We start from the raw sequence: 15439 nt of genomic DNA, 5'->3' as shown, positions 1-15439 counted from the left end.
ACAGATGGATCCTTCTCCTCAGGTTCATATATAGCTTGAAGTTGAAAACTTTTCATCACATACACCTTCGAAGATCCACCTTGAAGACCACCAGTGACTCTGGGGACCACCCAAATACCAAGTTACAGAGGGCTCAGGAAATCATTCTCATCCCCATCCAGGAGAGAAAGTGATAACAATCCAGGCAGTGCCCACCCTGGAGAGTACCTGTCCTGCCCCCTACCCGGCAACTCAGAAAACCCAGGGGGCTCTGGGAGGAACCTCAACTGGAAATGTCCAGAAGCCCTCAGAAGCCCCTCTTACTGGAAAGGAGGATAAGCCACCTTCTCAGGCCCCCACATACAACTTTGTGGGCAGAATTTGGCACAGTGAATCTGTTGTGGAGGCTGACAAAGGCAGCTTGGAGCCCAGTCCACATCCAGCAATGGCCAGAAATGAGCCACAGGAGGAATCTGGGGATCGGGCCTCCCCAGAAACTTGCTCTAGTGTGACCGTCATGGACCTTGATGAATGTTCCCAATCTTCCAGAGAACAAGAGACTGTGGAGGGAGACCCTGCTTAGAAGGGTACTTTGAACCTGGTCTACTAATCAAATCCCAAATAATTAATTTTGACAGGAGATCATGGTCACCAAGGTCCCATAAAAATCCCTCCTTGAACACAAAGTCTGTTGCCAGAAATCCAGAAGATGTATACTTTGATGAACAGTTTCATAAGCTTAAGTTCCAAGGGTTCATAGACTGGCAGAAACAGGCTCAAGGCCAGGCCACTTGCCTGCTCCTTCAAGACTGTGCCACTGAGAGGCTTCTCAAAGACTCATTTAGATATATTCATTGCCACAAACACCTTGGTTTCTCAGGAATCTCTGTGTTGTTTTGAGACCTTGTCCAGTGGAGACACGGCCAATTCCCGCACATGTGATGTTACATCGAGTGGAGGGAGCAGCCAGGGACAGCAGGATGCCCTGAAAAGGCAGCCCCAGCCTAAGAGTCAGCACAGGAAGTTCATCTCCACTGATGCGAGACAGACTAATAGGAGGCCCAAATTACAACAGCATAAAAAGGGGTTGGTGGCACAGAAGTTCCACCAGGCCCACAGGATGAGCCACCCTGGCCAGAAAAAGGAATCAGCAGATTCCCTACAAAACCGTTAATCCTGAAGAAGGGACAGGTTTCTTCAGAAAACCACTTTAGAGAAAGGATTAAGCACTTTCTGCAGTGGATTTGCCCCTATGAAGGCAAAAGACTATAACAAGCCCTGCAACAGCAAGCCTGCAGCAGACACTGCTCAGAGCCAAGGAACTGTCAAAAGAAGTCTGATTACAGAGAGCAAGGCTGTTGAGGCTCAGGATCTCATGACATCTGTTGGACAGATCTAATAGAAGAAGATGGAGCTTCACCAGGGTAGTTTCACTGGTACAAAGCAGAACTGCAGGCCCCGTTAGGTCCAGCTTACTGCTACCATGGCTTTCTCAGAAATCAAGAGCAAAGGAGAGTGATGAAACAAACAGCCCACCATCAGCGAGCTACCCCCGTAGGCCACAGGTATCCTACCAAGAGTAAGTGGACCAGTCCCAGGAACAGCACATGGACCTTCCCACCCAGGGAGTCAGGTCCCCTTCTGGGCAGAGCCTGCCAGCATGGATCAAGAGTGACAAGTATCCCATACCATCCCCTCCACAGCCCAAGGCACTGTCTTCAGAAATACACCTCTTCTGGCCAATCAGAACATGCTTGTCACAGCTTTCCTGAAAGGAAAACACTTCTCAAAAAAAAATCCATACCATGCACATGAAAACGTTTTTTCTCATGTTAGAACATCCTCTGTGTGCTAAAACCTTCTTCCTACCACAAAATTAGTTTCCTGAAATAAATGTTATTTCTCATGAGAAATGGGGCTCTGTCTGCTTGAAGAAAGGAAATGGATAAGCGTCCCTTCTTCCCAGGTGTGTGCTTTGACTTCCATATGGGACGGGGTCATGGAAGGAAAGTGAACCCAAGAATGGATACTCAACCCATACCTCAATTCCCTCCCTGCACCTCAGTGTCCATAATACCAGCACAGTATTACAGAAACAAGCAACAGCATTCAGGATATGTCACGGTGAACTAAACCTAAAGACCTCTCCCTTCTCAGGGGAGAGGACAGCTCAGTCCTCCCCATCTCTCTCTCTACTTTGAACTTGTGAGGCTGTAGGGGAAGAGTTTGCAGAAGCTGAAATTCCACCCCCCTCAGGCTCAGAAAGTGTCAGAAACAAGTTCACTCATCAGAATAAGGAGGGGAATTTGGGGCAGTGCTGGCCCCGAGTACAGGGTGGGAGAAACCTCATTCCTGTGTCATGGTGGGATTAGATGATGCAGTCCTGGAAGCCCCTCTTCTTCCAGATGGAGCTGTAATGAGGTGCGCCAGGCCTGTCACCCTTTCTGTTTTTCTCATGCTCTGGAGCAAGGGTGAGAATGAGATCCACACACACTCAGCTCTGAGGGTTGTGGTGTGGAGCATGGAGGCCCCTGAGGGCTGGCCCACCCCTGCCCTGGAGAAGAGGACAGCTCATAGTACCCACCTCTGCCAGGAAATGGGTAGGGGTGTGTTTTTGTGTGCAGTCACCTCAGTGTCTGAGAGTGGGACACTGTGCCCCTAGTGTCAGATACAGGGAAAGGAGGGAGGGGGCAGAGGTGCCCATAGATGGTGCAAGGACCAAGGAGCCCCTGGTGTCCCACCAGCATCTACAGGCCCAGAGGAAAGAGGTTACGGGGCCATTGGCTCCTGGTGGCCCCACCCCAGAGTCTCCCCTCTACTCTAGCCTCCAGAACGCAGACAGAGGGAGGCCACCTGGACTCCCTGACAGAGGGCCAGGCTCTCAGAAGCAGCAGAGCCTCCAAGCAGGCAATCTTCACCGCTCCACAGTGTAGTTAGTCAGCTACGATAGGACTGGGAGCTCGGGATAGACTCGTGGTCTGTGACCTCTACCTATGCACGTGGCCCAAGGAGGCTCCCAGAGGACAGGTGAACTCAACAGGCCCAAGGGCTCTGCTACAGTCATTGCAAGTCTCACCTGTCATCAGCCTTGCTCAGCCCAGAGCCCAGACAGTGAGGAAGCCAGCAGACAGAATGTGTCACCCAGCAAGCTGGAAGCAACCTGTGGAGAAGGGTGCTGTCAGCTTTCTTCCCCAGGACCCATCTGCACAGGAAAGTGTTAGTCACTCAGTTATGTCCACCTCTTTGAGATCCCATGGACTGTAGCCTGCAGGCTCCTCTGTCCATGTAATTTTCCAGATAAGAATATTGCAGTGGGTAGCCATGCCCTTCTCCAAGGGATCTTACTGACCCAGGTATCGAACCCAGGTCTCCTGAATTGCAGGCAGATTCTTTACCATCTGAGCCACCAGGGTGCCCTGAAAAGCAGGGAGACAAGAGCAATTCTCTAGGGCAATTTGGGGCTCTGTATCATACTCACTACAGCGGTGGAGAGACCAGCTCCAGGAGGGGCCTCTGATCCCAGTGACAGCTGGAATGGCCCTGCCCCATGCCTGTTACAACCCTCACATTTGGAACCAGGTCCAGGTCTGCATGGCGGTGTGCACAGGCCTGCATGTGCTGAGGTCTTTACCTGGAGCCAGGTCTTGCCTCTGAGCCCCATCCCCCAGGGTGGGCACAGCAGTGGGTGCTCAGACAGGGTCTAAGGGAGCAGCTAGAACCCAGGGCACAGAGTGGCCTCCAGAGCTCAGGATAGAGGAGGGCACAAAACAGAGACTCTGAGCCTGGGTGCTGCCTGGTCCTCTCAGAGGCATTGAGGGGTGAGTGCTGAGGGTGGGGGGCGCTGACCCTGAAGATACCTGTGAGGAAATGTGACGCAGAGGGACACCAACAAAGAGCAAGAAACCAGAAGGGGAAAATCCCTGTGCCCTTCTCTTGCTGAAAGAGGCAGAACAGCCAGCAATGGAGGTCCCCTCACTAAGAGACTCCACACAGAGACCCACACTGTCCCCACATGGGGACCTCCCACACATCCACTCTGAGAAATCTCACTCAAGCATCCCACAGAGACCTCACTGTGAGACCTCCCATGCACACACCTCACAGGTGTTCTTTAGGATCTGAGTATCCACCCACTTGACAGGTCCTTCATGGTGGGTCAGATGTCAGTTAAGAAACTGGCAGCACAGAAGAAGGACCAGAGATGGTGCCCAGCACCTACCCCAAGTCCCAGAACTCCAAGATATCCAGATACTGTCAGCATTGCCCTAAATGGCATTCTCTGCTTGAGGAAATGCTCATGCCTTCTGTCCTTTGTAACCATTGCCTCTGAACAGAAGAGTCATGGTGTTCCACATGCAGACCTGCAAAAGTCTTTCCTCCACAGATCTTCCTTAGCTTGAGCTCTATCCCATGGCTTCAGTCCAGTTCAGTCACTCAGTCGTGTCTGACTCATTATGACCCGATGAACCGCAGCACACCAGGCCTCCCTGTCCATCACCAACTCCCGGAGTCCACCCAAACCCAGGTCCATCGAGTCAGTGATGCCATCCAACCATCTCATCTTCTGTCATCCCCTTCTCCTCCTGCCCTCAATCATTCCCAACATCAGGGTCTTTTCAAATGAGTCAGCTGTTCGCATCAGGTGGCCAAAGTATTGGAGTTTCAGCTTCAACATCAGTCCTTCCAAAGAACACCCAGGACTGATCTCCTTTAGGATGGACTGATTGGATCTCCTTGCAGTCCAAGGGACTCTCAAGAGTCTTCTCTAACATCACAATTCAAAAGCATCAATTCTTCGGCACTCAGCTTTCTTTATAGTCCAACTCTCACATCCATACATGACCACTGGAAAAATCACAGCCTTGACTAGACGGACCTTTCTTGGCAAAGTAATGTCTCTGCTTTTTAATACTCTATCTAGGATGGTCATAACTTTCCTTCCAAGGAGTAAGTCTCTTTGAACTTCATGGCGGCAGTCACCATCTGCAGTGGTTTTGGAGCCCCCCAAAATAAAGTCAGCCATTGTTTCCACTGTTTTCCCATCTATTTGCCATGAAGTGATGGGACTGGATGCCATGATCTTAGTTTTCCAATGGTTGAGCTTTAAGCCAACTTTTTCACTCTCCTCTTTCACTTTCATCAAGAGGCTCTTTAGTTCTTCTTCACTTTCTGCCATAAGGGTGGTGTCATCTGCATATCTGAGTTTATTGATATTTCTCCAGGCAATCTTGATTCCAGCTTGTGCTTCCTCCAACCCAGCGTTTCTCATGATGTACTTTGTATATAAGTTAAATAAGCAGGGTGACAGTATACAGCCTTGATGTACTCCTTTCCTGATGTGGAACCAGTCTGTTGTTCCATGTTCAGTTTGAACTGTTGCTTCCTGATCTGCATATAGGTTTCTCAAGAGGCAGGTCAGGTGGTCTGCTATTCCCATCTCTTTCAGAATTTTCCACAGTTTATTGTGATCAACACAATCAAAGACTTTGGCATAGTCAATAAATCAGAAATAGATGTTTTTCTAGAACTCTCTTACTTTTTCGATGATCCAGCGGATGTTGGCAATTTGATCTCTGGTTCCTCTGCCTTTCCTAAAACCAGCTTGATCATCTGGAAGTTCACGGTTCATGTATTGCTAAAGCCTGGCTTGGAGAATTTCAAGTATTACTTTACTAGTGTGTGAGATGAGTGCAATTGTGCGGTAGTTTGAGCATTCTTTGGCATTGCCTTTCTTTGGGATTGGAATGAAAACTGACTTTTCCAGTCCTGTGGCCACTGCTGAGTTTTCCAAATTTGCTGGCATATTGAGCACAGCACTTTCACAGCATCATCTTTCAGGATTTGAAATAGCTCAACTGGAATTCCATCACCTCCACTAGCTTTGTTCGTAGTGATGCACTCGACTTCACATTGCTTAGAGAATCACAAATTTTAAACATGAGTTAAATGCTGCCAACCTCCAATGAAAGCATCTTATTTGTCCCATTTATTCATCTTCCTGTCAGATGGTGCCAATATCATATATTTTTTCTTTTCTGGAGGATAAGATCTGAACTCATGATGCAGGTTTCTTTACTTTGGAAACAAGGTAAAGCACGGCAGCAAATGGGCTCTAGGAATAAAATTAACCAGCAACAAGGTGTGTGGAGTTTCACTCACCTCCCAGGGGGCCATGCAACTAACACAGCATTTTGTACATAACGGCTTGTGTCAGGCTTGGGTTTTAAGTTCAAAGGCAACAGCCTAAAATTATGTGTAGGTTTTCAAATGAATCATGTAACTGGCAATTGCTTTTTGGTCCCCTGCAAAAAAATACTTATTTTTTTCTCAAAATGTGGTAATGCCCTCAAATGATATTATGCATATTTCCAAAATATGATATAATCTTAATGTCCATGTAACATAGCTTAAACTTATTAACCATTTAAGAAGATTCAGTATTTAAATAATTCTTTTAAAATGTACAATTTCCAAGACTCAAATGGGCTCAATTTTATGTCCATTATAGGGCTAGAAAAGGATACATTGCCTCAAATACTGTGGAATCTTACAAAAGACATCATTTAATCTTGCTTGATATATACACATGGTCTAATAAAATGACCAGAAGGGACTTCACATCTGAATCAAAGAATGTTTACATAAATAATCAAAGTGTGCATTGACATACACAAGGTGTACAGCAATCATCAAAATCCTCACACTGTAAATCCAGCCCTTCCCAAAGGGGGACTTCTGTGATATCACAGACATAGTTGTCATTGCTCATATGTAACTAGTTTCCCTGCTTTGTTAAAATCGACTTAATGATAGCTGCCATGCACTTATCATTGTTAAGTCAGATTATCTGCATGATGACAATCTTTCCTCTAAAAGAAGCAGGGTTGATATGAGGGCTCTTACGACCTATTTATTTCCTTCAGGTGGCACTAGTCGTAAAGAACCCACCTGCCAATGCAGGAGACATAAGAGACATGGGTTCCATCCCGGGGTTGGGAAGATCCCCTGGAGGAAGGTATGGCAACCCACTCCAGTATTCTTGCCTTGAGAAACCCATGAACAGAGGAGAATTTACACAAAAGTTCTTAGTGGCCCAGATAAGCACAATGGTGTGGTCACTCACCTAGATTCAGACATCCTGCAGTGTGAAGTCAATTGGGCCTTAGATTCATTACTATGAACAAAACAGGTGGTGGTGATGGATTTTCAGCTGAGTAATTTAAAATCCTAAAAGATGATGCTGCTAATGTGCTGCACCCAGTATGCCAGCAAATTTGGAAAACACAGCAGTGGCCACAGGACTGGAAATGTCAGTTTTCATTCCAATCCCAAAGAAAGGCAATGCCAAAGAATGTTCAAATTACTGTACAATTGCACTATTTCACATGCCAGCAAAATATGTTCAAAATCCTGCAAGCTAGGCTTCAGCAGTACATGAACTGAGAACTTCCAGATGTACAAGCTGGAATTAGAAAAAGCAGAGGAACCAGATACCAAATTGCCAGTATCCATTGAATCAACAAAATGCAAGAGAATTCCACAAAAATATCTACTTTTGCTTCATTGACTACACTAAAGCCTTTGACTGTGTGGATCACAACAAACTGAGGAAAATTTGTAAAGATATGGGAATACCAGACCACCTTACTTGCCTCCTGAGTAACCTGCATGCAGGATAAGAAGAAAGAGTTAGAACTGGACATGGAACAACAGACGGGTCCAAATTGGGAAAGGTGTATGTCAAGGCTGTATATTGTCACCTTCCTTATTTAACATATATGCAGAGTACCTCAAAAGAAATGTTGGCCTGGATGACTCAAAGCTGGAATCAAGATTGCTTGGAAAATACCAATAACCTCAGATATGCAGATGACACCACTTTATGGCAGAAAGTAAAGAGGAACTAAAGAGCCTCATGATGAAAGTGAAAGAGGAGAGTGAAAAGCTGGCTTAAAACTCAACATTCAAAAACAAAGATCATGTCATCCAGTCCTATCACTTCATGACAAATAGGTGGGGGAGAAGTGAAGACAGTTCAGATTTCATTACTTGGGCCCAAAATCAATGCAGATGGTGACTGAAGCCATGAAATTAAAAGTTGCTTGCTCCTTGGAAGAAAAGTTATGACAAATCTAGAGAGTGTATTACAAAGCAGAGACATCACTTTGCTGACAAAGGCCCTTATAGTCAAAGCTATAGTTCTTCCAGTAGTCACATATAGATGTGAGAGTTAGTCCATAAAGAAGGCTGAATGCTGAAGAATTAATGCTTTGAACTGTGGTGCTGGAAAAGACTCTTGAGAGTCCCTTGGAATGCAAGGAGATCAAACCAGTCAATCCTAAAAGAAATCAACCCTGAATATTCATTTGAAGGATTGCTGCTGAAGTTCTAATACTTTGGCCACCTACTTTGAAGAGCCAACCCTATGGGAAACCCTGATGCTAAGAAAGATTGAGGGAAAGAGGAGAAGGGGGTGACAGAGGATGAGATGGTTGGATGGCATCACTGACTCAATGGACATGAGTTTGAGCAAACTCAGGGAGACAGTGAAGGACAGGGAGGCCTGGCATGCTGCAGTCCATGAAGTCACAAAGAATTAGACAGGATTTAGTGACTGAACAACAACAATCTCAGAAGATAATGTGTTTACAAAGAGGGCAGCTAAAGTTTGCTGAGTGTCCTTTTTATTACATGGAATCCCAGATGCTGTAAAAAGAGAGCTTCTAAACTAGCTGTCAATGGCCGCAGATTCTTCCCTCTTTCATTTGTATGATAGAATAACAGATCAATCAGTGTGAGCAAGGATGGCTTTAGAAATGGCTTGTAAGTCAGTTGTTGTTTCGGAAGCCTTTTATTAAGGTTGCTGTGCTGTGCTTAGTCGCTCAGTCATGCCTGACTCTGCCCTCATGGACTGCAGCTCACCACCTTTGTAGTACAGTTCTCCTGTGTCTCCTGGGATTCTTCAGGCAAGAATCCTGGAGTGGGTTGCCATGCCCTCCTCCAGGGGTTCTTCCCAACCCCTAAATATTATCCTAGGATTTTCCTATTTTGCTTGCTATATCCATTTGGTGACCTTCCCTGGTCCTGCCAACATGTGTACAAGCTGAGAAAGATCTAGCAGTTTGGAGTCAAGGCCATCACAATGACCCTTAGCTCTTCAAAAAATATTGCAGGCTCCTTCTTAGACTTCCCTGGTGGCTTAGATGGTAAAGTGTCTGCCTGCAATGCAGGAGACCCGGATTCGATCCCTGGGTTGGGAGGATCCCCTGAAGAAGGAAATGGCAACCCACTCCAGTACTCTTGCCTGGAAAGTCCCATGGACAGAGAAGCCTGGTAGGCTACAATCAATGGGGTCACAAAGAGTCGGACAAGACTGAGTGACTTCACTTTCACTTTTCACTTTCTTAGGTTTAAAGAACTCCTTGACTGGAGCTCTTTGTTCAGTTTGGCAAAGGAGTAAAGAACACCTGAGGGGGTTTGCCTGCAACCTCAGGTACAGTTATTTTAAATGATAATTGTTAAATATGCTCTTTAGATTAGAAAAGTAGTTCAGACAGAGAATTAGTAAAACATGAGTACTCAGGTGAAAAAAGACAAGATAGGGTGGGCAGTAGGATTTAAGTCTTTACAGTCTTTTGATTTAGGTACATTTTATCCTTTAATTTTTTATAAACTTATTTTTAATTGGATGATAAATGCTTTACAATGTTGTGTTGGTTTCTGCAGTTTAACAACGTGAACTGCGGGGGACCGCCCGTAAAGGGTTAAGTCTTGGGAGCTGCTCGGCAGGTATGCAGAGCCTTAGGCATTGTTCCTAAGCTCCCTGTCCCGCCACCCTTGAAGAGTTTTTACAGCCCTTAAGGTCAGGGTGTCCTGCAACATGTCATAGAAGATAGATTACTTAGTATACTCTGTACACAATGGTAAGGGTCTAGTGATTGTATCCTGAGGTTAAAAAATAATCTTGTACATGTCTTAAGTCACGTACATTATCCTATAAATACTATAGCCTAATAAAGAAAGGCATCAGCCAATTGTGGTCTGATCCTCTCAACCCCATCTTTTGTCTCTCTCTTATTTTTCTTAGCGGGGACGCTCCGTTCTCTCCCTGTGCAGGTGCAACTCTTGCTTGTGCTGGCCGCAGCAGGTGGCGCCCAACGTGGGGCAGTTCGACAGTTTTCCTCGCCACTACTCTTATTAAGCTGAAAAGAGTGAGTATATAAGTATACAAGTGATTTAAATTAAGGAGGAGTAGTAAGGTATATAGTTGAGAGTATAAATATGGGACAGACGCATAGTCGTCAATTGTTTGCACATATGTTATCTGTAATGTTAAAACACCTGGGAATTACTATTTCCAAACCTAAATTAATCAATTTTCTTTCATTTATTGAGGAAGTTTGCCCTTGTTTCCCCAGAGAAGGCACAGTAAGTTTAGAGACGTGGAAAAAGGTAGAGGAACAAATTCGGACTCATTATACTTTACATGGCCCTGAAAAGGTTCCTGTAGAAACTTTATCCTTTTGGACACTAATTCGTGATTGCCTGGACTTTGATAATGATGAATTAAAACGTTTAGGAAATTTATTAAAACAGGAAGAAAATCCTCTTCATGTTCCTGATTCGGAGCCCAAGTATGCTGTTCCCAAGGGAATTGAAGGTGACCCTCCGTTTTGTAACTTATCGCGTCCGCCGGATAATGATGATTCACTTTCCTCCACAGATGAGGCGGAATTAGACGAAGAGGCTGCTAAATACCATCAAGAAGATTGGGGTTTTTTGGCACAACGAAAAGGGGGCGTCAACATCTAAAGATGATTTGGTTGAATGTTTAAAAAATCTCACTGTTGCTTTACAAAACTCAGGAATCAAGCTTCCTAGTAACAACTCCAAATCTCCTTCTGCTCCGCCTCTTCCCCCTGCCTATGCTCCTTCCGTAGTTGCTGGTCTCGATCCCCCTCCGGGGCCTCCTCCTCCGCCATCTGAAAATGTGTCTCCGCTACAAAAGGCATTGAGACAAGCACAACGACTTGGTGAGGTTGTCTCCGATTTTTCTCTTGCTTTTCCTGTCTTTGAACATAATAACCAGCGTTTCTATGAAGCGCTGCCTTTCAAGCAATTGAAAGAGTTAAAGATTGCTTGCTCACAATACGGTCCTACCGCTCCATTCACTGTTGCTATGATAGAAAGTTTGGGTACTCAGAATCTACCCCCAAATGATTGGAAACAAATAGCTAGAGCTTGTCTTTCGGGGGGAGATTATTTATTATGGAAATCTGAATATGTTGAACAGTGTGCTCGTATAGCCGATGTTAATCGGCAGCAAGGTATACAAACCTCCTATGAAATGTTGATTGGTGAAGGCGCTTTCCAGGCTACTAATACTCAACTTAATTTCTTACCTGGTGCATATGCACAAATATCAAATGCAGCCCGACAGGCATGGAAAAAACTCCCTAGCTCCAGTACTAAGACAAAAGATCTTTCAAAGGTCCTACAGGGACCTGATGAGCCTTATCAGGACTTCGTGGCACGACTCTTAGATACTATAGGTAAGATAATGTCAGATGAAAAGGCTGGGATGGTATTAGCAAAACAATTGGCTTTTGAAAACTTAACTCTGCCTGTCAAGCTGCTTTACGACCTTATAGAAAGAAGGCAGATCTGTCTGATTATATTCGTATTTGTGCTGACATTGGACCCTCCTATATGCAAGGCATTGCTATGGCAGCGACATTACAAGGAAAAAACATTAAAGAGGTACTTTTTCAGCAACAAGCCAATATCTCCTTTTATGGTCTTACTACGCAATATCCTATGTGCTTTTCTTATCAATTACAGCATCCTCACTGTATACAGGTGTCAGCTGATATATCCTATCCTCGAGTGACTATTTCTGGCATTGATGAAAAAACCGGAAAAAGATCGCACCGTGACGGAACTGGACCTCTCGACATTCCGTTTTGTAGCAAACATCTAAGCATCCGCATAGGAATAGACACTCCTTGGACTTTATGTCGAGCCCGGGTTGCGTCGGTGTACAACATCAACAATGCCAATACCACCTTTTTATGAGATTGGGCACCTGGAAGAAAACCTGATTTTCCTGAATATCGAGGACAGCATCCACCCATTCTCTCTGTAAACGCTGCTCACACATATCAAACAGAACTGTGGAAACTTTTGGCTGCTTTTTGTCATGGCAATAGTCTATATTTACAACCCAATATCAGTGGGAGTAAATATGGTAATGTAGGAGTTACGGGGTTTTTATATCCCCGAGCTTGTGTCCCTTACCCATTTATGTTGATACAAAGCCATGTGGAAATAACATTGTCATTGAATATTTATCATTTAAATTGTTCTAATTGCATACTTACCAATTGCATAAGAGGTGTTGCAAAAGGAGAACAAGTTATAATAGTAAAACAACCTGCTTTTGTAATGTTACCAGTTGAAATAACTGAAGCTTGGTATGACGAGACTGCTTTAAAATTGCTACAACGCATTAACACGGCTCTTAACCGCACTAAAAAAAGTGTGAGCCTGATTGTTCTGGGTATAGTATCTTTAATCACCCTTATAGCAACTGCTGTTACTGCTTCTGTATCTCTGGCACAATCCATTCAAGCTGCTCATACTGTAGATTCCTTGTCATATAACGTTACTAAAGTAATGAGAACACAAGAAGATATAGATAGAAAAATAGAAGATAGATTATCAGCTTTATATGATGTGGTTAGAGTTCTAGGAGAACAAGTTCAGAGCATTAGCTTTCGCATGAAAATTCAATGTCATGCTAATTATAAATGGATTTGTGTTACAAAAAAGGCTTATAATGCATCTGACTTTCCATGGGATAAGGTGAAAAAACATCTACAAGGAATTTGGTTTAATACTAATGTTTCTCTAGACCTATTGCAATTACATAATGAAATTCTTAATATTAAAAATTCTCCTAAAGCTACTCTAAACATAGCTGATACTGTTGACAATTTTTTACAAAATTTATTTTCTAACTTCCCTAGCTTGCATTCACTGTGGCGAAGCATAATTGCTGTGGGCGCGGTTTTGATTGTTGTGCTTATTGTGATTTGTTTGGCTCCTTGTTTTATTTGTAGTATTGTTAAAAAATTCTTACACATGAAAATTCTGATACATAAAAACATGTTGCAACACCGACACCTTATGGAGCTTTTAAAAAAAAAAAATAAAGAGAGGGGAGCTGCGGGGGACCGCCCGTAAAGGGTTAAGTCTTGGGAGCTGCTCGGCAGGTATGCAGAGCCTTAGGCATTGTTCCTAAGCTCCCTGTCCCGCCACCCTTGAAGAGTTTTTACAGCCCTTAAGGTCAGGGTGTCCTGCAACATGTCATAGAAGATAGATTACTTAGTATACTCTGTACACAATGGTAAGGGTCTAGTGATTGTATCCTGAGGTTAAAAAATAATCTTGTACATGTCTTAAGCCACGTACATTATCCTATAAATACTATAGCCTAATAAAGAAAGGCATCAGCCAATTGTGGTCTGATCCTCTCAACCCCATCTTTTGTCTCTCTCTTATTTTTCTTAGCGGGGACGCTCCGTTCTCTCCCTGTGCAGGTGCAACTCTTGCTTGTGCTGGCCGTGGCAGTGAACCAGCCATGAGAATATATATATTTATCCACCTCTTCTTGAACCTCCCTCCCACCCCAACTCATCCACTTCTCTAGGTTGTCAAGGAGCACCAGGTTGAACTTCCTGTGTTATATACCAACTTCTCACTAGCTAACTATTTTACATATGGTAATGCACATGTTTCAATGCATTCCTTAGCTTTTTGTACTGAGTACTTAAATGAAGCTATTTTGGAATCTTGAAACCTTCTGTAAGCTTTTACATGTCAATTAAAGTAGGCATCTCCTTCACTTTGTCCAATTTGGGATCCTGTGCTCTCTAGGATTTTCCTTAAATGAACAATCTTGTCTACCTGGAACACTCCCCACAATGACTACTATAATTCTAGATCAATATTAGTAAAAATTTGCCATCTTTCTAAATATCTATAGCCTCAAGGTCTATAGCTCTTCCATATAAAATATAAAATAAGCAGCTGTGCCAGAAGGTGACATGCTCAGTAGGATTAGGCTACCATTTCTTTAGCTAGCCTTTGTCATCCCCAAACAAGACAAACAAACCTATGCCATAATACATCAACACTACCCGAGAGATGCTACTATGGCCTGGCCAAAATAAGGCTGGCGTGCACAATCACTAATTCTCAGAGAACCTTGTATTGGGTAAAATGATAAAACCAGCAAATCCCTAGAAATGGGGACTACAAACTGATTCCATGCAAAATGGAGACCTATAGCTGCCACCGACAGTTCTGAGCACAGAAGCTGGGCTGATACTGATTCCAAACACATGGGGAAGTAGAAACTACATCGTCAGCGGTTCCCAAATTGGGATCTAGCAAACAAAATTAGGGGCTAGGGTTTACCACTCAAAAATAGATTGGCAACAACCAAGAAATGTTACTGTGCACTGGAAATTTGATCTAATAGGTTATGGGTTTGGCCTCAGGCAGAATGATCTGCCAGCCAACCCAAACCTCCCTGAAAGGAAAGCCAATTAGATTAGGGGCACAAATGCAAAGAGAATGGAGTGCAAACCAAGAGGAGCTTACTAACAATCTCTGTGAATGGCAAGAAAAACAGTGAACTCAGAGGATGTGTGGGCACCACAGTTGTTTCTCCTTGTCTCTAAATGTCATCAGAAATTCCCTTGAGATCCCATCGCTGTCACCAGCACATTAAGAAAGAAAAATTTGTAAATTTGAAGTAAAAAGTAAATTTGAAGATTTACTTCAAATTTAAAATAAATGGACTCTAGTAAGTGATTCATGAAACCAGGCAGCACTTCATTTGGAAGATAGGGAGATGCTCCAAGGAGTTACACATCATGGAAGGCTTTTAAGGTAAGGAGCGCAGGACAACGGAATAAGTCATCAGCATGGGAAAAAGTGTAACTTCAGCGGAAGAAAGAAAACATTCAGGGGACAATGGCTTCTCTTTAGCTAAACTGCAGAATTTTCTATTAGCTGGGTTTGTGGCTGGCCAAAAGGGAAGTCTTCCTCCTCCAGCTGGAGTGGTGATGTGGCTGCACTTCTTGTTTGGGAATGCAAGGTTTATTTCTTCCTGTTGGGTAACTGAGGATGAATGACACGGCATGAGAGCTCCCTCTACAGACCTTCCAGACTCCAACTATAGTTACGGTTTGCTTTTCTTAATTTTCCACAGAATGTTTTGTTAGCAGGAGGATTCACAATAAGGGAGAAAAGGCCAGAAGACTCACCGTTAAGAGGGTTCAGAAATTCTTGGGTGAATCCATGGGAGGCAGGAGGTGGCTGTGGGGTCAGCTGATTTCCACACTGATCACATGGCTCCATCTGATGGCGTTGCAGCTTCCTGTTGAAACAG

The 15439-nt window shown here is 44.1% G+C and overlaps 1 protein-coding gene across 1 annotated transcript in view; it reads left to right on the top strand.

The window, feature by feature from the left end:
• LOC138080758 (putative serine protease 47) overlaps positions 1–15439 on the top strand; it is a 44191-nt gene that overhangs the window by 6708 nt on the left and 22044 nt on the right. The window contains exon 2 of the mRNA XM_068973620.1: positions 10576–10753. Coding sequence (XP_068829721.1) covers positions 10576–10753 — 178 coding nt within the window. The remainder of the gene's footprint in view (positions 1–10575; positions 10754–15439) is intronic.

Source organism: Capricornis sumatraensis, chromosome 6 (assembly GCF_032405125.1).
Source record: "Capricornis sumatraensis isolate serow.1 chromosome 6, serow.2, whole genome shotgun sequence".
Lineage (NCBI taxonomy): Eukaryota > Metazoa > Chordata > Mammalia > Artiodactyla > Bovidae > Capricornis > Capricornis sumatraensis.
This window is presented reverse-complemented; position numbering and strand designations above follow the sequence as displayed.